General features: G+C 40.7%; 1 protein-coding gene across 1 annotated transcript in view; it reads right to left on the bottom strand.

Moving 5' to 3' along the window:
* The window catches only part of LOC128624350 (receptor-type tyrosine-protein phosphatase mu-like), a 251,324-nt gene that overhangs the window by 61,705 nt on the left and 166,217 nt on the right, over positions 1–23,402 (bottom strand). The window contains exons 12-15 of the mRNA XM_053651932.1: positions 12,369–12,645; positions 9,501–9,537; positions 8,580–8,654; positions 5,848–5,983 (exon numbers count right to left, since the gene is read on the bottom strand). Of these exons, the coding sequence (XP_053507907.1) occupies positions 5,848–5,983; positions 8,580–8,654; positions 9,501–9,537; positions 12,369–12,645 (525 nt within the window). The remainder of the gene's footprint in view (positions 1–5,847; positions 5,984–8,579; positions 8,655–9,500; positions 9,538–12,368; positions 12,646–23,402) is intronic.

Raw genomic sequence — 23,402 nt, forward strand, 5'->3', positions numbered from 1 at the left:
CATCATCAGCATGCTCAGACTGTCGGTGAAAATAAATGTGCTTGCCTTGTTCCAATTAGTGTGGCGTGTGTTGTAGCTCGGTGCTAAAGCATGTTCGCTTAATGAAGGTATTCGAGCTGTGGGTAGCGTACTCTAAACACTCCGTCGCTCGCAGTGCCAGCGCACACATCCCAACACCATCCGCTCTTATTGGATCAGACAGGACACAATAGCAGGAGAGGAGGCTGCCTCTGTTCTTATTAGGCGGCGGGCCGTACGACACGGGTGTCCCTCTTAACCCCTGCATGACATGAGTGCCACAGCCCTATTGCCCCCAGTTACGGCTTCTAATCGCATCCTTCCCAGCATTCCCTGGGCCTCGGCGAACAGCGTACACATGTCAATCAGCTACACCGCTGGCTGGGGCGAAGGAGGCTGCCATGTCAATCTCACTCCCAGCTCTGGGAAGAAGCTGAGAAAACAGAAGGTGTGATTGGCACGCACTCGACGTGGGCGCATCCCTGCCAACGTCAAACCCTCTGCCGAGCTTCTAGCTATCAGCCGTAATAGGTGGGATGAGTTTCAGCCAGCTCCAGAAGCAGCAGGCATCGAGTTGCTTTCTCCTTCTTCTTTTCTCTGCCTCTGGGAGCGCTCGGGTTACTCGCACGCATGCAGGATGGTAAACAACAAAAACAGTGTAGTGCAGTCATTCATCAATCACCAAGCCTGACAAATGAGGTCAAATCAGCATGCATCTAACATGAACCATGCAGGAGAAAACTGGTGATGAATGATGAAATAACAGATTCAATGAAATAAAATCATCAGAAGTGATGATGTGGATGCCAGGGGTTGGAATGAGATGACGGGCTAATTCTGCTTTGCTCGTGCCTGTGATGACTGGCCGAGAGATTACACGCCGTTCCCAAAGACGAATCCGAGCTTCCTTCGCCAGTTACTCACAGGCAGAGCAAAAGAGTTAGCTTCCTCACTATGAGCGTGTGTTAGTTTGTTTCTCAGAACAAGGATGGAACAGATGTAAAATTAGTGGGTTATCAAGGTCCTTTTCCCCCCCAAGTAGAAGCATCGATTGTGAGAAGACAGGCATTTCAGTATCAGATTTTGAAAATCTTGTAAAATATATATATATATATATATATATATATATATATATATATATATATATAAATTCAGAATAATATTAAGCAATATAAAATTGACTCTTGTGTAATTTACTCAAGACCAATCTCATCACCAGCTAATAATCTGAAATGAAAACGAATTAAAGCATTTTGAACGTTATATACGAAGCGTTCACATATACGGAGCATTTATAATGTAAGCTATAAAATGCCTGTCTGCAGAAGGACCGTAGTAGAAGAGCTAAGTCTAATCATGCAGGGAATAGCGTACAAGTCTTGTTGGAAAAGAGCAAATGCACTAACATTGTACAAAGGTGTTTACTTACAGGTAATAAGTGTAGGAGTGATAGGTTCTTCTGCCGAGTGAGGTGGTGGTGGGGTATAAGCAGTGGAGGGGGGGAGGGGGGATGGAATGAAAGGAAAGAAAAAGTAAAAAATATTAATGCTCGAAAAAGAGATATAAAGATGAACAAAAGCAGACATGGTGGCATACGTGTATGAGAGAGAGAGAGAGAGAGAGAGAGAGAAGTTTTGGCCTCGTGATCGAGAGAGTCACGTGGAAGTGGAAGAGCGTCTCAGGCATGCTCACTACGTCACTACAGATAAAGCACTATATAAACTTTCACTAAATACTTGAGAGTCAGTGTGCAAAAGTATTACAGCTGAGAGACTGAACTGTTTTACCACGGAGCTAAAAACTTTAATTTCATCCAAGACGCCCATGACGCCAGTTAGGGTGATCACTTTTCACTGTTTGGAAAATACAGAGCAGGGCTTTAAAAGAAAGAAAAAAGAAAAGAAAAAAGGAAGTGATTACTCTTACTGATTGCGCATCACTCTCAATAAATACGAGACATGCCTCTGAAAAGAAACTTTATCTGCCGTGTGTGTTTAAAGGAATACTCCGGTGTTTCAGTCTAATCTTTATCCTTGTCTAGCACATCTGCAGAATATAGATGACTATCACAAATTTGAAACATTTACCTGGATTAAAAATCTATTTCCTTGAAAACGCGCTGTATAATTGAGTTCTACGGGCAGTTGTTGGGCCAGTCAATAAAAAAAGGATGAATTATTTTTGTTCACTTATGAGCAAATCCCTCTCTCAATCTCTATGTTCATTTTCTGATTCATTTGTGGGTTTGGTTTGATCAAACAGATACTACAAAACCTTCAGGAAACAGGAAGTCATCAGAGCGACTTGCTATTGCTTTGCTCTAGTGCTGGACATTTGGATAAAGCTTTGGTAAGGACAGTTTTGGTAAGACTTTACCCAAACGATCACACTAATAAGTGAAAAGTCACGCGTGTCCCTTCTAGTTTGCCGCTTGTGAGTGTGTGAGCGCTTTGATATGAAATTGTAGCACTACAGCGGACTATACGAATATACGGACTACACGCCACTTTGTGTGTTAAATGTATTTAAGTTTGGTTTACGTGTTGCCTGCTCAGCTTCGTGCTAGCTTCGTTGGCAAATTAGCGAAGCGAGCTAACTTTATTAGCTATGTACATTCACCAAAGGCACCAGCAATCTCTGCTACTTCCTTCCAAGCTTTACTTTTCTTCATGTCTCTATACACATTTAATGAGAGGACATACAGTGTATAATAGGAGAAGATGAAACCCTCCATCCATCCATCCATCCATCCATCCATTTTCCATACCGCTTATCCTACACAGGGTCGCGGGGAGCCTGGAGCCTATCACAGGGAACTCGAGGGGACAAGGCAGGGGGACACCCTGGACGGGGTGCCGACCCATCGCAGGGCACAATCGCACACACTCATGCACTACGGACAATTTGGAAATACCAATCAGCCTACAGCTAATGTCTTTGGACTGAGGGAGGAAAGCACCACAGAGAGAACGTTTTTATAAAAGGTAAATGGGAACTTGTTTCAGGTAGGAACTAAAGTTGTGAGCGGAAAGCTGAAAAAACAAACGAATAAACAAACAAAAAAAACCCACGTGCCATAGGACTGGTCCGAGGAATCGTTCAAGTCAATTGTTTGGATTTGTCACTTCAACATGTCATACCTAATTTGCATAACATTGAGAAGGTTTCAGTATCACTGGTTGCTTATTATGATATAATTTTGCATGCTAGAGCCATCTCTATAAACCCATCAACTGCCTTTAGACTGCCTTTAGAACAGAATTATATTTCAGTGCAGGGAAATGTGCCAAAATCCTCTTCTGTGGTAATCATACATATGCTACAATACAGTTTCAATAGATAAAGATTAGGCTGAATTTTTTATTAAAAAAAAAATTTCCTTTAAAGATGTTTTCTGTGCAGGGATTCGTCAAATAAAGCTCTGCTACACCATCACAGGAGGATAAAGTGGTATGAAAGTGGTTGAACATGCCAGGGCTAACGTGGCTACAACCAGGCCAGTGTGTGAACAGGTAGACGACGGGAGATCTCGTGTTTCAGCAGTCTGAACGGCACGGAGTCTCGTGGGCATGATTCTAAATGGTAATATCAATTGAACTGCGAGTTTAGATTGAACATGACGATTAGCATGTCCTACCTCACTTCCATTTCTAATCTAATCCAGTTAATTAAACCGACAGATTCAAACGCGCCTGTTCATTTGATTAAGCTATATTGAGCAGAATTCAATTAAAAGGATTGTGCATAGTGAGCATAACCTTCGCCGTGACTCCGACATCGTCAGGAGAGGCCTTGCTTCTGTTCCTGCATGTCTAACACACAAGCACGACTAATAAACTGTGTGTGTACATGAAGCTAGCGGTGTACAGGAGATGTGAGTGTAGGAGGGCAGAGGGGGTTATTGTAATGAGGAGCTGATATTAATTCTGTCGCGCTTTTCAATTCAGCACTTCCTCTGTGCCTTTACTGATGGCTGGCTGAGAGATACTTGCTAATCTAAAACCAATGCAAAGAGCAGTGTGTGTGTGTGTGTGTGTGTGTGTGTGTGGTAAGAATTGAATATTTGTTCAGGCTGACTCTAGAATCCTCTAGTTTCTGATAGAGGGCTTTAAGGGACCAGGCTAATGTAAACTAGCCTGCAGCTAACCAATCACTCCACCACTCCATAGCTTTCATCACTATTTCCCGCTCAACTCCATTTTTCCTCAGTTTCTCTCTCGTGCTGTTTTCATACAACCTCTCTCTCTCTCTCTCTCCGTCATGTAAAAATAAAATCGCCTCTCCATCTAGCTGCTATAAACTCATTTCAATAGGACTTAAAGAAGTTCTATTAATTATTCAGCATCACACTGACAATCCAGCGGCCCACAGGTCAAAAATGAAACTGGCGTGGAAATCTATTATTAATAGCTGTATTCGAAAGGCCTCATGCTGGTATTGAAAATACAGGACACTTCATATACTGCATCTCAATATCATTATGATAAACTGGGTTATAAAAGCCACTGTTATGAGAAAAGAGGTTACCGTTGACTTCTGAACGAATTTTTATCAGGCTTCTCTGAGTGTTAGTTGCAACCGATTCCTCCTTCTTCCGCCTAGCTAGCTCACAGTGTTCGACACTTTGGGGATCTTTTAACACATAGCTTAACTTAGGGATGGGCGATAGAGATCATAATGCGATACTTGAAGATACAGTATTTTCACAATATGCATCACGATATTTGAATAAAAAGTCGCTAGTGTTTTGCGAACTGACATTATCACCTGACAACACCCATAATTCCCAGAAAATAAATTAAAAAATACATTATACGGAAAACAACAGATAACGTGTTCTAAAAAGATACAACACAGACAGATGATAATCGAAGGAACACTAGTCATTTTTTTTTTTTTTTTTTTTAAAGCTTGGAAGAAAGTTTTACATGGACTCAAACTAGAAGTGTGCATCAGGACTGCGATCCCACAGGATAAAAGTAAAAATTTGCACGAGCAGGATGTTATTACTTTAGCGATAACAAACAAAGACCATGCTCATTAACATGCAAAGCATTTACAGCATTCATTCATTCATCCTTATTAAGTGCCTGGTCAGGCAGTCCCTCCAGGATTTCGCATTCACGGAAATTTACGCGAAATCAAGCACGACTGCGCAATATTCGGAGGGGCTTGACATTTTTCAATTCACGTGCGTCAATCATAAGTACAGCTAAAAGATCTCATTAAACAACAAACATTACTGCAAAACAATTGGTGCATTTGCAATTTCGCCAATTCAAGTAGTTTCCCGCAAAAAAACTCAACTCTCCAAGTTGCATAGCAAATTTTTTTTAAAAGCCGCAGCAAAATGAAGCATTTTTAGCTGCAACAATCACAAAAAAAAAAAAAACACGCTGTGGAATCCTGCACGGACTGGTCCGGGTTGCGTTGGTTTAGATTGGCTTACTAGTTTGTTTGTGTTTTGGGAAATAGCACCAACTAAATTCGTTGGAAAATATCGCAGGTAGGTACAAAAAAATAATGGCACGAGCCAGTTTAAAAAACATTCAATCAATTATGGATTGTGAGGTCGAGGACCTGGCAGAGTTCAGAATTCAGACTATGATCACGGGACATTTTTTTTTCAGTGTTTTCCAGCGGCATAGCAGCAGGATTCATATTTAATAATAATAAAAAAAATATTTAGAGCACTAAACAGAGCACTGCTGTATTGCCATAACTCCCAACCCTCATTAACTTTACTCTGTGTTTAACTGCATATGAACATAAACATGATGGTTATTATTTTATATATGATTTGCTATAATTGTAGGTCTTAATGCTTACCGTTTCTTCATGAGAAGTACCACGCCAAGGAAGATGATGACGAAGAGCAGGATGCCTGCGATGACGCCAGCAATCTTCACCGTGTGGTCGGTCTGTTTCTCCGGCTCCACCGCGTTCGGTTTGTGCGTTGCCGACCCTAAAAATGGTCAAAGTGAAAGGTCACGTCTCTTATTAGGAATTGGGAAGAATTAAGAGCTACCGAGGAAAAACTTGCGCTAATGGCTTGCACTTTAATTGGCGATAAAATCTCTTAGTGCTGAGATATTTCTGGCAGTGATAGCCGCACAGGGACGTTTGCAAACTGGTGTACGACTGTCAAATCAGCAGAAGAGAAACAATGTCGAATGAATATTTGGGCACAGTGGGCTTTAATGTTGTAAAGCAACTTGAATGTTTAAAAGGACTGGCAACATAAAACTTAATTAAAAGATTACTCCAGCGTTCGTTTTCAAACAAGTCTCTATCCGACACATCTCTACAGGCTGTAGAGTTACTGCAGGATTAAAAAGAAAGATTTCAACATATCTATATACTGAAAAACATGTTCAGCCAAAACGCACTTAGAAGTCTAAGGGCAGTTATTGGAGCGATTGTTTATAAGAAGTGCTTTCATGAATTTTTCATATAAATGTATTTGTAAATTAAACTCTACAAGTCATTCTTTCCCAGCTTGGAGCAATTTTATAGATTGCCATTTGAGGTTGATTATTAATAAGTTCACAAGGTTTGGCTTGATGAAAAGTGCAAAGTGCAGCTTTGGTAAGACTTTTTCTCAGGTTCTCTTTGTTCATCAAGACCTGTTCATCAAGAGTGTAATGGTTCATTCGTGCGTCTTCAGTTAGTGCTGCAAATACACGTACGTACCTGAGTCTGTATTCAGATTTAAACCTGACGTGGGTGTGGCCTAAACAGGTATGTTTCATTTATTTAATTACATATGAACCCTACAGTTTGCATGTTCTCCCTGTGCTTCAGGGGTTTCCTTCGCGCACTCCGGTTTCGTCCCCCAGTCCAAAAACATGCCTTGTAGGCTGATTGGCATTTCCATTGTCTAGAATTGTCTGTAGTGAGTGAATGTGTGTGTTTGTGCCCTGCGATGGGTTGGCACCCCGTCCAGAGTGTCCCCCGCCTTGTGCCCTGTTTTCCCTGTGATAGTTTCCAGGATCCCCGTGACCCTGTGCAGGATAAGTGGTATGGAAAATGGATGGATGGATGAATCCTACATCTATGCCCAAGGAAACACTGGAAAATACTGTGAATTCTCACAGTCATTATTTTTGTTTGTACATGCCTGTAATATTTTCTAATTAATTTGGTTGATCCTATGTCCCAAAATAGATACAAACTAGTAGCCTAATTTACATTTACATTTTTTCACTGAGCAGACGCTTTTATCCAAAACGACTTACAAATGAGGAAATACAAGCAAAGCGATATATCAAGCGGAGAACAATACAAGTAGTGCTACTATACAAGATCTTTAATTGTGTTCTAGAGAAGCAAAGTGCACAGCGTAGAGGTGTAAGAGACAGAGTAGGTTTTTATTTATTTATTTTTTTAAAATAATATGGGGGTTGGAATTTTAGGGGTTAGTCTGCTAAATGAATAAATGTAAATGTAATTTGAAACCAGCACAACCCTGACCAGGTAGTTCCTAAGGATACTGTAACTGCATCTCACTGCTGCTTTTAACATGAACATGACCAAAATGAATAATGCGTTTTTTTTCGGCTACATCCCTACATTACATGTTTGTGGGATATGGGAGAAACCCAGACTACACAAAGGAAGGTTATTTAATTCATTCATTTATTGATGAAATTTAACAGTTCCACGTGAATTCTGAGTAAACAGGTGTTCTTTTCTCAGTATGTAATTTGCACATGCATTGCTGATAGAGATTAGGTACTGGAAAAATGCTGGAGAATTCCTTTAACCTGTCATACAAAGCACAGGAAGTCCACTGAGACCTGTGGGCTGTTTATTTCTAGGAGCCATTAGGACTGCTGAGTTGATAAAGCTGAAGCTATGTGATAACGACAGGAAGGCAATATGTGATAGGTTCAGCACACTGCCTCTTCTCTTCTATAGATAAGAGTGTATTACTGTGTATGTGTGTGTGTGTGTGTGTGTGTGTGTGTGTGTGTGTGTGTACAACATAATGTGAAGCCATGTCAATTCTGCCACCTGTGAACAGTTTTTCCTCCCTGTGACAGTGAGTTTGGGATGACAAATTAGAGAAATGGGATGTTCTGCTCAACTGTGTGTGTGTCAGTGTGTGTGTTTCTACACAATCTGAACCACTTGTGCAGAGATTTAATATTACATCCTGGCACCTTGTTAGGGAATAGCTTGTGTGATTGTGTTTTGATTCAGATTTGCTGTACTACGAGTCTGTCAGATATCAGTGTTGTGTTTATGGCAACATGAGCACTGTGTGCGCGCGCGCGTGTGTGTGTGTGTGTGTGTGTGTGTGTGAACAATTATCACAAAAAGATTGTGAAGTGTTTTGTGATTGATAGACTTTAGATTTATGCATGCTTGTTTATACACAACGGTGTGACTGAAACAGAAGTGAGTATTGCATCAGGGCCAAAGTTCACCGCAAACACACACACACACACACTCTCACAGACACACACACGGAGCTGTCTGTCTTTTTGATGGGGTGTGATGGTGGGAGTAATGGAAGCGGATGGGGGGAGACAGTCTTGGCAGGGTGAGTGTCTGACCTGTTAGTTGGTTGTCGCCTGCAGCTGGAGCAATGCGGATGTAGGGAGTAGTGAGCTGCGTCACTAGAATAGCGGCTGACAGAGTGAGATCCACAACAGCATGCAGTGTGAGAGAGAGAGAGTAAAATATATTGTAAGTAAAGGCAAACAGAGAAAGAGAAAAACAAACAAACAAACAAGTGTTTAAGCAGTTAATTGTCAAGCTGAACAATTCCAAATCAGAAATATATATATTTTTAAAAAGCACATTACATTCTAATCAACAATACAAATTAGCCTAAATGTAATTCTAAACTGCCACTGCAGTGGGGTTTTTTTTTTTTACTTGACCCAGGTTTTATTACATCACAAAATATATGAGCCAATCAGGGACAATATGCAAATACAGGCCTTGCAACTTGCATGAAAGTGGAAGAAACCTTTCCAAAATATTTAAGCAAGAAGCCAAGTTTACTCACAGATCCAGAGTTGCAAAAATCATATATAATGACTGAAAATGTGAAACAATTAACTTTATGTTATATGATTCTGGGTGAAGAGTCATTTCAAGATTTGACAATCGAAATTCAGTTATAGACAATTACACAGTATATTTCTCATGCACCAAAATGTTTATACGTTGTAAAAGCAGCTAGTACAGTAGACAGGTCGGTCCATCTCAAGCGGTCCGAAAATTGTTGTTGCTTGACCTTTTTATTTTCATTTTTCTAATTCTTTTGAATGATTAACTCATGTATGTATTGGCATTGCAAAACCACCAGTTTTTTTAAACCCTACGTCAAGCAGAAAAAATACGGTCTTTAAATCAAGTGCTTAGTGACGTTAATCAACCATTTAATATTAGTGCACACAGCAAAAGGCCATTATGCTAGTAAAACACATCAAACTATGCCAACATGCTAACTCAATACAGAGCCTTACCTTTGGTGGCAACTCGCACACAGTCTATTTTAGTCTCCTGCAGAGAAGAACACAAGTGTGTGATTGAAGGGAGTAATATAGCTTCAGTATAGAAAATAGCAATATGTATCCTGGGTATCATGCTAGCTGAGGGAAAACAGCTTGCCAGAAATACTAGCCTGAAAGCTCTTTACAACATAAATACATTTATTTAGTTATTTAAATTTTTAGATAGTTGTTAGAAAATAGTACGTTTCATTTCTTTTCCCCCCATCTCTAGCTAAAAGGAAGGGCATTAGGAGTGTGGGATTTGATTAATTATCAGACTTGAATAAACAGACGTGAGGCTGTCTGGCTAAGTGCCCATCAGCATTCATGAGTAGCACTAAAACACAGGTCTTCAGTCAATTAGGAAATGAGCTGCAGCTCTCCCTCTACACAAAGACATAGAGCAGCCTTTTAAAGAAAGAAAAGCAGTGTCACTACTGTCAATCCAAACAGCAGCTTACTTTAAGAGCATGGGTGGAGAGAAGGTGAGAGCGAGTGAAGGAGAGGCAGAGAGAAACAGAAAAGAGACAGGCGGAGATTGAGACATGGAGCTGGAGAGAAAAGAGAAGCTCAGAAATGCATTAAGCAGCACGGTGTTAATGTGTCCGATGGAAGTGGGTGCACTCTGCGCACTGTGGCCGTGTCACTCACACACTCTCCAGGAGAAACTTTAGCTGTCATGGCTGAAGTGCTTTTAACCTTCTTAGTTCTCCCTTCTTTTGCGAGAAGCCTCCTCTGATTGGGTGTGAGCCTTTCGAACCTTTCACCTGACAATGTATTTCTGAGGCGCTAAAATGGCCCGGTGTACAGTAACACTGTGGTCCAGGGGAAGAGCCTAAACTATACTTATTCATAATGTCACCGCATTCAGCTCTAACAGGGGGCGAAGTGGAGAGATGCTTTGTAAAGCATACAAAGGTCTTCCATCAATGTTTTTCTGTGTGTGTGTGCGTGCATGTGAATTCAGTTTCAAGTCAGGCCAATTTTGAAATCACGGCCTCAAATGGCATCCATTAGGAGTGAAAACATCTACTAGCACCAGAATACGCTGGCACTCACTCAAACAGAAGTAGTGAGTTGCACACTAACGCTGTACTCGTTTCTGGCTCCCTAGCACTAGTTCTAACCAGGAGGGTCATTTGCCACATCTTGACTGCTGGATCACAGAAAAATAATACATTATAAGGCATCCCATGATGCATTTACTGCTTTCATTCATCTCCAGTAAATCCTTCATTATGGTCAGTGTCAGAGTGGTTTATATAACTAGTTTGTCTATAATTTGAGAACCATAATTGTCAGAAAATATCATGAGCAGAGGAAGACAAAAATACAGATTGGAGGAATGGGTGGGATTGGTAGAACTTTCGATGGGTGATAGAGGGCTTGCTAAAACTTTTTTTGGGAATGGGTGGGGTTGGTAAAATCTTACTTGTGTGTGGGTGGTATTGGTCAAACCTTCTGATTAATAAAACTTTCTACAAGAGTGGGGGGGATTGGTCAAACATTCTACAGGAGTGAGGGGATTGGTCAAACTTTCTACAAGAGTGGGGGATTGGTCAAACTTTCTACAAGAGTGGGGGATTGGTCAAACTTTCTACAAGAGTGTGGGGATTGGTCAAACTTTCTACAAGAGTGGGGGATTGGTCAAACTTTCTACAAGAGTGTGGGGATTGGTCAAACTTTTTACAAGAGTGGGTGATTGGTAGAACTTTCTGCAGGATTAGGAGGATTGGTCAAACTTTCTACTAGAGTGGTTGATTGGTCAAACTTTCTACAAGAGTGGGGGGATTGGTCAAACTTTATACAAGAGTGGGGGATTGGTCAAACTTTATACAAGAGTGGGGGATTGGTCAAACTTTCTACAGGAGTGTGGGGATTGGTCAAACTTTCTACAAGAGTGTGTGGATTGGTCAAACTTTCTACAAGAGTGTGTGGATTGGTCAAACTTTCTACAAGAGTGTGGGGATTGGTCAAACTTTCTACAAGAGTGAAGGGATTGGTCAAACTTTTTACAAGAGTAGGGGGATTGGTCAAACTTTATACAAACGTGGGGGGATTGGTCAAACTTTCTACAAGAGTGGGGGGATTGGTCAAACTTTCTACAAGAGTGAGGGGATTGGTCAAACTTTCTCCAAGAGTGGGGGATTGGTCAAACTTTCTGCAGGAGTTAGGGGATTGATCAAACTTTCTACAAGAGTGGGGGATTGGTCAAACTTTCTGCAGGAGTGAGGGGATTGGTCAAACTTTCTGCAGGAGTGAGGGGATTGGTCAAACTTTCTGCAGGAGTGAGGGGATTTGTCAAACTTTCTGCATTAGTGAGGGGATTGGTCAAACTTTCTGCAGGAGTAAGGGGATTAGTCAAACTTTCTACATTAGTGAGGGGATTGGCAATACTATCTGCTGGAGGTGGCAGTATTGGTACAACTTGCTGCAGGAGTGGAGAGATTTGTTCAAACTTTCTGCAGGAGCTAGTGGGATTTGTAAAACTTTCTGTCAGAGACAAATGTACTGCCAGAGAGACCGGTCACACTTTCAGTGGGAGAGGGTGGAACTGGTCAAACTTTCTGCAGAAATGGGCCGGATTGATCAAGAGTATCTGCAGGAGTGGGTGGGATTGATCAAAAGTGTATGCGGGATTGGACAAGCCCTCTATTGTCTCATGTTTCTTAACTGCTAGGGTTTCATATTGTAGCTAACAGGATGTAAGTCAAGGCTATTGGTACTGGTTTAGCTTAAATTTGGTTCTAGTTCTGTATGACCAGGTATAAAAAATGGGGTAGTATTGTGTCAGGTGATGCCACACCTTGGGTTCTGTTAAGCCACACTATTAACACCCACCCCGTTAGCTGTGCTGACGGCCTGGAAGTAGACACTATAGCTCTTGTGGGGAAGCAGGGGTGCATTCCAGAAGCCATTGTAGGTTCTGTTGTCCCCCACTGTGAAAGGCAGAGGGGACGGGATACCCCCAGAGGGGAATTCTGCTGTGAAGTAGTACTTAGAGTTGAGTGATGTTGCGTTCTGGTAGTGGACGGGGATGGGGTAACAGCGCAGGATCTCTGCCTCACCGCCACGTGCTCGTCTGGGCCTCTCTTCCTCCACCACCACCTGATATACACTGTGAAACAGACAGTCAGACAAAGACAGAAGGGAAAAAAATAATATTGACCCACCATAGCACTACAAAGTGTTTCACAGGCAAACAACAAAGGGTGTTGGGCTCACAATAAAAGCTAATAAATTAATATGTATACAACAAGGGAAGTTATTTTGAAATGCTGAGTCCTTCTTTGTAGGGATGAAACCAATTTCAATCTCAGGTTCCATTCTCCTTCAGGAGAACAAAGTCCTACATCATCTATAGACAGATCTACAATCAGACACAGTGCCCTAGTCCAATCTCCAGCACAATCTCTCCATACTTTCCAGCTTGTCTTTCATCTTCTGCTCTGCCGACTCTAAGACACCACAAGTGTCTTCCATCATGTGTGCTTTCTTTAACATTGCGTACTGAATCATGTCCAATATTCTAAAGTACTGCAGCAACAGAGCAGCAGAATTTCTCTGCAGAAAAGCACAAAACAATATCCCAAGGTGCTGCTTCACCTTTAAACATGTGAATAATTAAAGAGCAAACATAACTGCAGCACAGTGGTATAATTAGATATAAAACTGTACCGTATCTTTCTACCATGGTAGGCACTTTTACAATTTTATCATTTAGATTTATAATGGTGACACCGCCCCTCGCATTTATGTTCATAAATTCGGAGTAACTACTGAGCCTTATGACAACATCAATGGCCTTATGTCCCAATAGCATTGCATGCTGAACATTATGGCAGGATGGTATTAATATTTAATATTAGTAATACTTAAAGTCATATTTAAACTCTGTTACTTTAGGGACAGTAAGCCCAATGAATAACTAAATAATATAAATAAATAATACACTAGATACACAAATGCACTTCCACAGTGGCTTAGTGATTAGCACGTTTGCCGCACACCTCCAGGGTTGGGGGTTCTTGTTTAAAAAAAAAATAAATAAAAGCAGCCAAATCATAATAAATATTTATTTCATCTATAAATATTAATAAAGAAAAAGAATAAATAATAAGTCCACAAAGACAAATATGAATGCCTTAATTAATACATTTGCAATGATTAACTGAAAAAAAAAAGAGGCTGAATATTTACACCCACGGATCTGAGTTCAGCTAATTATTAACATTTGGTAATTTAATTTAATGCTGTAATTTAATTTATGCTCAAGTTACACACACTTATTTTTAGCAATGAAAATAATAAACTAACCAATACAAGCATATTCAGTTGACATGCCTCCCTAGTTTTTAAACTACATATTGTATTGTTTTGCACTACCATCAAAAAGTGTCAAAGCTATAATATAATTACATGATCTTTAGTTAAAAATGGCTGCTGAGCAGCTTGTGTTTGTAACAAATGGCAAAATATAAGGAATGGCACATAGTTTCTAAACGGAAAGCCAAACGGTGGGTAATTAGAGTGTCACGACTATGGCTGTCGATATCTTACGTTAACTGATTGCCTGTGTTAGTTGCCAATGTTGCTAAATATTCTACAGCTCTAGCATATGGTCAAGTAGTATGCTAATTACAAGACAAGCTTTGAGTCTTCCATGCCTACAGGATTGCTATATTTGTATGATATGTGTGATGCCATTTTTGAATGCCTGTGGCATGCTACTTAAAAAAGGCTACAACATTTCCCCCCTCCTTTAAGATCATATGTGATTTCTGTCATCTGATAAAATGAAACAAATGAACATTTGGAGTTACTTGTTCTGAGAGTTTGGGCAAGCCAGCCATGCAATGGTTAGCAGCTAGCAGAATGAATGTTGACTGATGCTAATCTGACCTTTGGGCTGGCTAATCTGTAATAAGTCTGGGTTTGTTTGGGCTTGCTAGCGAAAGGTTATCTGTGACTATAAAGAGCAAGGTATATAAATATACTGTAGTTAATGAAATTACCAAATTCCACATTTATGTGTGGCTGAAGCCGACCGCTGCCCTTTTCCTCGGTTTTCTCATTAAATAAAAATCTGAAACAGCTGAAAAGCCTCTTTTTTCTTTTTTTTTTTTTGTGCCTGAAGCATCTCTATATTACAGTATGGTCCGACCCTTACAGCTCCCCAAACAGCACTGTAGGGTGCCTCTAATAAATAACTGTGATACAACCAGCCTTTATGCATTCATGAAGATTGAAACTTCTGGCTAACTCTATCATTATGCATCCTGCAGCTTTGAATCTCTTTTATATGTTGGCATCAGTCACTGGGCCTCCTGTGGCTAAGTGCCGGGTCCTCCTGTTTAGAAAAGAAATATGATCTGCTGAAATATTTATTCCGGTGAGGGTCTGCGTCTGAGAAACTGAAGTTAATTAGCACCTGGCCTCATAGTGAGGTTAGAGGTAATGGGGGCAAAATATGGCAGGCCTATTCTGATTACAAATAAACGAGAAAGTGAGAGGGACTGGGAGAGAGAGTGAGAAAGAGAGCGAGCGAGCCAAAGGAGCAACCATAATGAGATGATAGCGATCATTAGAAATCGTGTTACTGATCACCATCTCGGTGTTTTATCCGATATATTGATATTTCATGACCTGAATGGGGCCCGATTTCCACTGGCTTCTGCTCGCAGCTCATAAATCACAATTGAATAACTGACTGCAGGTCAATATCACCAACTGCATTTGGAAAGATTGAATCCTTTTGTTTAATAAATTCCTTACTAAGTGATCCTACTCTGTCCGATTTGGGTTCGGGATTCGAGCGAAACGTCTCCGCAGGATCCTAAAGCAGAGACTGGAGATGCATCAATACTGAGACTGATACTCTGATACTGTACTCTGATACCATGTGAGAGTGTGTGATGTAAGCTTGGTGTGTTTTCATTAAAAAAAATGCCATCAATTGCACACACACAAAGGTATTCGCGAGCATCGAGCAGTAAAGAGAGCGTGCATCAAAAAAACGGTTCAGCGAGCACTGAGCGATGAGACACACGGGTCTACACTTTGCTCACGAGACCAGGTACAATTCATGGCACCTTGCGCTCACTTTTTATCACCACACTCACTGATACTACTCTGGGTGCTCCTGTCTCACTCTCTATTAAATAAAATGCTTAAACACCATACATTTTAAACATAAAACACCAAGCACAATGAGCTCACTGCTTGCAGCCCATGGCAGCAACCGACATAATTAGAGATAAACAAAATGTTCCACAATGATACTATAATACTTAATAATATACAGTAGGTTACTCAGTATCAATATCCATATCGACTAATACTAAAAACGTACTCATACTCATATTCAGTCTGAAAAAGAAAAAAAAAATGCATCCCTAGCGGTGTTTATATGAATCCTCTTCTCAGAGATCATGGGGTAGCAACACATCCAGATTAGATTAAAGCGAAGGTTTGCCTTTTCTTGCACTGATCTAACAGTAAATTCAAATAATGACAGGACCTGTATGATAAGAGCTAGGAAATGATGTTCGTACAAAGAACTCGTAGCCGTTCCCAATTTATAGCTGCGCATATTTCCAAATCAAATAATAATGTCGGCTGGTGTGAACAGTCTACTTGATGAATGCTGGACGTCTCCGTAAAAGCTTGTGTGAGCAAGCTCACTTATCAATAAATTTGAACCCATTTCCACATCTCCAACGAGCAATGTTCCTCTTCCTTCTGTTACTGTGGAAACAGATCCCCAGTTTATCCAAGAGCACTTAATATTCTCCAAAAAATGCACAAAATAAAAGTGAAAGGTCTCATATGATGTAGTGGTAGGTGTGTGTATTTGTGTGTTGTCATGCATGATAGATGGGGGTATGAAAAGACCCCCCCTCCCAAAGCCCTCAGGCAAAATGGAGCTTGCCAACGGCTATGAAGATCCAAGGACGCAAGATGGACGCCACATGCTCTCCTTGCCCCTGCTGTCAACTTGTTCTTGTTTACTTTGAGGAAAACTGAATGCTGCTTTAACAACACCATCACACACACATGGTGATTAAAGTATATGAAAATGAGGAAAAAACTGATGAGCAAAAAAATATATATATTCATTTCTTTTTTTTAACTTTCAGATATCCAGGGTAAATATGAATAATCCATTGACATTTAAAGATTTCAGAGAAAGTTTCACTAGATTTCCAGTAAAGCCATTCTAGGCAGTAGACGTGCTGTATTTTATTTCCGTAATCTTTCATATAATTTATGACAATTATAGAGTGGAGCCAAAAATGAATTTAGGATTAAAACACAAAGGAGCATGCTGTTATAGGAAGATAATCAACGACACGGTGGTGTGACGTGTTCCGACTCGAAGCAGAGTTAAAGTCACCACACTGAAGATGATTATTTTCCAGTAACACCACATCCTGAAGTGTTTTAATCCTCTTACACCACAGCAATCTTACAACCCAATAATTACATTTAAAAAAATGTATTAAAGAAGAACACGATATACTTTTCGCCTGTTTATAGTTATACATAATGTTGTGGAACAATTGTGGTACAAGTTAGTTCCTATTATCACTTAGTTATCACTGACTATGTTTACATGGACAGCAGTAATCTAATTATTGACCTTACTCTGAGTAAGATAATATTGTGATTAAGGTGTTTACATGAGTCGCTTTTAGAATACTCCTGTCATGTTCCCGTTTTACATGTTATAGAACATAATTAGATTAACGGCACACGTCATTGCGTCACCGCGCCACGCCGTCCGACGTTCCCTCCAGAATTTCACGTATCAACATACAGTTCGTCTTCGTCATGGTACCGTATACAGTTTTGGGTGTTTTTATTTTAAATTTTACGAACGCTTCCAGTGCGGTTAATTATTTGACATGCTATACGTGCTAATAGACGACTGCTTGAAGCTGTGGGCTTCGTCCCAAACCGCTTACTTACCGTCTGTATAGTAGCCGAGATACATGTATTTCTCCTACTACAGGCCTATAGTAGGCAAGTACACGGTTTGGGACACAGCCTTGCTCTCTTTTTTGCCGTAAAACGGTTGAGCACTGCCGTGTGTGTACGTGTCCTGTCGCAAAATGCGGTGAAAACTCCCACACGACGTTTATAATGTGATTAAGGTGTTTACATGTCTGTAATACATGTCCATAATGCGACTAAAACAGTACTACTCCACATGTCTTAATACGATTTGTGTTTACTTCGAGTATGACCATAATCGGATTAAGGTAATTAAAAATTGCTGTTTACATGGTAGTTTCTTAATCAGAGTATCGTCGTAATCGGGTTAATAGTGGATTATTGTTGTCCACGTAAGCGCGCTGACTGCTATCCGGGTTTCCCTGAGGTTTCAGAGGCCTGAGGTGCTGACTGGGTTCTGGGAGGTGGTGGTGGTGGTTGGAGGGTTTGAAATTATTCGAAGGAAATATTAAGTTATTTTAGGTTTTTCACGTTGTTTTCGACCATTATCTTTACCGTATTTGTAAAAGAAAGCTGGCAACACTTATTGTACTTACAGTCAAACGTCTATTCATTTCACCAAGTAACATGCTTGAGATTTTATGAAAATAAATGCCCTTTTATATATTTGGATTAAGGTGCTCCGCAAAAACACATAGGTGCTGCGCCTAAGGCTTTCTGTAGCAAGGAAAACCCTTTCTACAAATAATAAATAGTCGTTCCTTCTCCAGCCCCAAATGTTTTTAATCTCTTGAAGTTAATATGACAAATAATAATAATAATAATACAGCTTGTCAGGCTACAGAGAAACTGTACCACTTTCCTGTGGAGGAAAAATGACGACTTTACCTCTGACTGTTACAAAGCGCTGACAATTGAGACTCCATCCAAAAACACTAAATAAACATTCCCTCATCAACAATTACACATGTGAAAAGTCTGCCATTTTAGTCTCTGTGAAAGCTACTACAGAAACAGTAATGTATCAGAATAAGTGCATTAATATAAAACTGATTTGTCCTGCAGCTAGACCAATCAACATCAAGGTTTGAACAGCACAATTACCAAATAAACAACCAAAAAAAAAACAACAACCCCTAACTGTCTTGCATTACAAGAAAACAAACTTCCTAATGCCTAATGATTATGTGCTTGAGCAGCTATGACACGCACCTCAGACCCCTCACTGTAGACAGAGTGGCACCATCCAATCATTCAGTCATTTGCCTAATTCAGCATGACATGAACTCCCCCAAAAGAAGATAAAAATACAGAAATAAACAGTGACAAACGCAAAGGCCATCTGAGGAATGAGGTGTTCCAGAGCATTACATGTTAAACTGGCAGCAACACTGTTTGCCTAGTGCTATGACTATAAAATATGCCCTGAAATGATCGTTATTGCTAACATGCAGGCCTTTAGGCACTAAATACGATCATAAACATGCACCATATGCTCCAGTGCGCTCATGTAGAATCTACATAGCTAGAAAAATATGTGCAGACGATTGGGTTTGACATGCCGTCTCGGTTGATGACATCAGCTAATCCTCGGAGGAAGTGAAGAACGCTTCTGTGGTTCTTCCTGTGGTGGCCGAGGGCCAAGCGGCACTGGGGAGGAAGAAATACGCTCTCACACTCTCTAACCTGTCGTTCCCTTGCTCGAGCTTGACATGATGCCTCCCTGCGGCCCCATGACTAATTGATTAAAACCTCTGACTGTGGAGAGAGCTGACACACCGCGCCTGCATCAGGGGAAAGAGCGAGAGAAAGGAGCGAGCCACAAACGCACCTGCTTATAACCCCTAACTTCTAGTGAGATCAAAATAACTCATTTGAATTTAAAAAAAATTATTATTATTTTTTTTTCCACAAAAGGTGGAAAGATAAAATCAGACTTAATATGGATGCAAAAAAAAGGATCGATTCTTAGATACATTGCAATTCTCTGTTTAAAAAAAAACTGCATTGATGTGCAAAATGTCATACTCTACTCTTATACAGACATCTCCATACAAGGTATTTTATTATAAGAAGTCAGTATTAAATATTTCAGATGATATATATAATCATCTACAATTAGAAGGCAGCTACAGATTCCCATCCTCAGTTCCTCTAATGCAGGGGTTGTCAAACTTTTTATAAACCCCTTAGCTGTAAAATGAATTCTGTGCACTCCAGGCTCATTATTTAAATGTGTACGATATGCTTTTGCGCTATTTATTGAAGCCAGAGAGCTTTTTATTCCTGAACTTTCCACCGGATTTACACCAATCTGCCATGATTTGTGAGAGTGAGGTTCAGATTAAACCCATTCGATTTAAGAGACAAGTCAAACAGGCTAATAACTACAAGAACTCAGTAATAAATATGACTTTGATAAGGATGGCTTAGTGCTTAGTGCATGTTTGCGTCACGCCTCTGGGGGTTCGAATCCTGCCTCCACCCTGTGTGTGCCACAGTCTGGGGACTCTGGTTTCCTTCCCCAGTCCAAACACATGTGTTGTAAGCTGATTGGCATCTCTAAAATTGTCTGTAGTGTGTAAATGTGTGTGCGATTGTGCCTTGCAACGGGTTGGCATCCTGCCCAGGTGTGTGCCCCGAGTTCCCTGGGATAGGCTCCAGGCTCCCCTGTGACCCTGTCTTAGAGAAGCGGTATGGAAGATTGATGGATGGATGTTACATTTCTGTTACTATATTCAGGTCATTTGGAGCTAAAAGCAAAAAAAGTGTTTGATTTTGCTGACTGTGGGCTATTCCATTTTTCCATGAGGAGAGTCTTCAAACATGGGACGGGCTTCTGTATCTATTTCCATAAATGTTGTTTAGATTGCTAATAAATGAGGTAAGGATATGACATATTGAGTTTATGCACAATACAGCACTGCTAAAAGCACACAGTGCATTGCCATAGTTAGCGTCCAAATGATGTAATCCAAGGTATGCAGAGCACAATTAAGGTACTTTGCATTTTTGAAAGGAACAGAGAGTAGACAACCCAAGGTGTGATCCTAAACTGAGCACTACAGTCTACCTCACTGAATCTATAGGCTGCTATAGGTGCTGGTTAGTACAACAACCTGTGATTTTGGGGTGTGTGCTATTTTTTCTTTGATCACCTGCCAGTTTCCATCCACCAGCCAGCTCTGCCCTATCACACGACAGCTATGAAGCGGAGAGGGCAAAGGCTAAAATGAGCTTCCCCTGAGACATCTGAAGCCAGTCAATCACATCGTTTGAACCGCTGCTCATGCTGTATCACAGGACGCACTCGGAAGAAAGTGCTATCTACAGTTGGGGCCTTAAATAATGTGCATTTTGTCATGCAGGATCAGGAAGCCTATCATGCAGAATTCCGCAGGGGTAGTCAGACCAGTTTCTTAGAATTAAATACATTTGTTAGACTTCCCAGAATATCCTCCAGGTGGCGCATTGAGTCAATTGCTCCCGCCAGTGTCAAACTGAATCTCACGTAAGGAGTGCTCCCTCTCTTATGTGCCTGTAATTAATCATCATAAATATCATCATCTGTTTTTACTGGAAGCCTAAAATGTCATGGTTTATTTCTGCTAATTCCATGGTTTATTTTACAAACATTTTCTGCATTAGTCAAAAGAAAAAGTTTTAAAGTGAACTACCAGTCAAAAGTTTTTAAATACTTGTTCATTCTTTATCACCAAATAATAGCTAAACAAAGCTATGAAATAACTTATTCAGAAAAGCCTGCACCCAAATGAAATTTTTTGCTCTCCATTACATGTAAACTGTCCCTCTACCTGATGAAAAATAAGTGGTCTGATTACGTTAATTCAGCCAAAAAAAACAAAAACAAAAAAGCCTATATAAAATTTCCCATTCTCACAAGATTCGAAGTGTTCCCTCAATAATTTTCCACGGTGATCATGAACCGCATTATCAAACCCAGCTATGTGACAGTGACACAGATGGATCTTGATCTTTTCTGTATACATGAACTTACAGATGCCCACAACTGACTGGTATCACTGTGATTGACAGGTGAGAGAGAGAGAGTACGCCATCTCTCCCACTCGGAGTGCAGGGACAAGTTTGCTCTCTTGGCTCCTTGGGGTGATTATTTAATATGTGAGTCAATTGGACAGCTAATGATAAGCAGTGGCAACAGGAAACAGGAAAACCGCCATGAGCAAAACAAGATGGTGTGGTTATGGGAGCAAGAACGGAGAAGAACGAATGGAAAGAAAGCAGGAAAGCAGGAGCTGTGAGGTAGGCACCATCTGCACTCTTGTAGCTCCGTCACCAATTAGGCTCTTTCCATCTCACCAGCAACCAAACACCACATTCGCCAATTATGCCGGATTGACTTGCCATTGACTGGAGAGTGACCGGAGAGCCTGATTTACTGCCTGCTGGTGTGAAAGCAGACAGACCGAGAGATAGAGTGTGCACCAGTATGGAGAGGAAGCATCTAAATCAGACCTCACCTCTGTCCTTGTTCCTCTCTCTCTCCTGCGTTAATGCTAATCGTCTCTCCTAGCGGCACGCCTAGGCGATCAAACAGGCAGCTTGTGTTGCTCTAGGCTCTATATCTGCCTGATTTAAGAGCCGTGCTGAGACACAGACCTGACACTGCCTCCTACCTTTACAGCCTCTCCACGCGCCCCATTCTCTATGCTTCCTTAGGGAGTTTTAAAAGTGCTACCACTTCGAGAGCTTTATCCCACTATACTATAAACCTCTCTCTGACACTCTCTCTCTCTTGCTCTGTGAGTCTCTCTAGTCATGTCGCTCTCTCCCAGGTGCAATTTAAAAGCAACAAGCAAAGGAAACTGCACAAGGAGAGATCATCTCTGTGCTTTCATCTGAAATCTCTCACCGGAACAACAGGAACCAAATGGTGTAAAAGCACACAAATTCACGCACTGCAAATTTAATATTCTCTTTCTCAGAATGAAATTAAAACACAAAGGCATGTTAATATAGAAAAAAAAAAAACATTCCACTCTTAGTCAAGCTGAAATCTCATGTAGGGTCTAAAGAACAAAATTAATTAGACTCTTTTGTGCTTCATGACCAAGCAAGACTCAACACTGACACTTCCACTCTCCACCATGACTATAGTGTACATCTGGGTGTGACTTGCTCTCTGAACAAGACGGTTTGACTTGCATGCAAAATAACCAGATCCATTGTTCTGACAGAAACAGACCTACAAACTCTAACTGAACCGCACAACCAGTCAGGAGAAGAGTGAGCTAATACTGACAGAAATCTCACGACAATGGTGCCATCCTTACCTGACAGGACTGTCAGTGTTATTAAGAAGAAAAGAGATGCAGAAAGAAATATTGAGAAAGAAATGACAAGTAGAAAGGGAAGAGAAGGGAAGGAAATGAGGAAACAATGGAAGGCAATAAGGCAAAGGCAACTAAACAAGGCAAGAGAAGAGAATGGAAGGGAAGGAAAGGAAAGGAAAGGAAAGAAGGAAACAATAGAAGACAATAAAGAAAAGACAAAAAAGTGAAGAATGGAAGGCAGGAGAAGAGAACAGTAGAGATGAGAAGAGAAAAGTGGAGAAGAGTAAAAAACAGTAGAGAAGGTACATGAAGAGAAGTAAAGAGAAAGTAAGAGAAGAGAAGGTAAGAGTAGAGGAGAGTAGAGAAGAGAAGGTAAGAGTAGAGGAGAGTAGAGAAGAGAAGGTAAGAGAAGAGAAGGTAAGAGTAGAGGAGAGTAGAGAAGAGAAGGTAAGAGAAGAGAAGGTAAGAGTAGAGAAGGTAAGAGTAGAGGAGAGTAGAGAAGAGAAGGTAAGAGAAGAGAAGGTAAGAGTAGAGGAGAGTAGAGAAGAGAAGGTAAGAGAAGGTAAGAGAAGGTAAGAGTAGAGAAGGTAAGAGTAGAGAAGGT

The sequence above is a fragment of the Ictalurus furcatus genome, chromosome 20 (assembly GCF_023375685.1).
Source record: "Ictalurus furcatus strain D&B chromosome 20, Billie_1.0, whole genome shotgun sequence".
In the NCBI taxonomy this organism is placed as follows: Eukaryota; Metazoa; Chordata; class Actinopteri; order Siluriformes; family Ictaluridae; genus Ictalurus; species Ictalurus furcatus.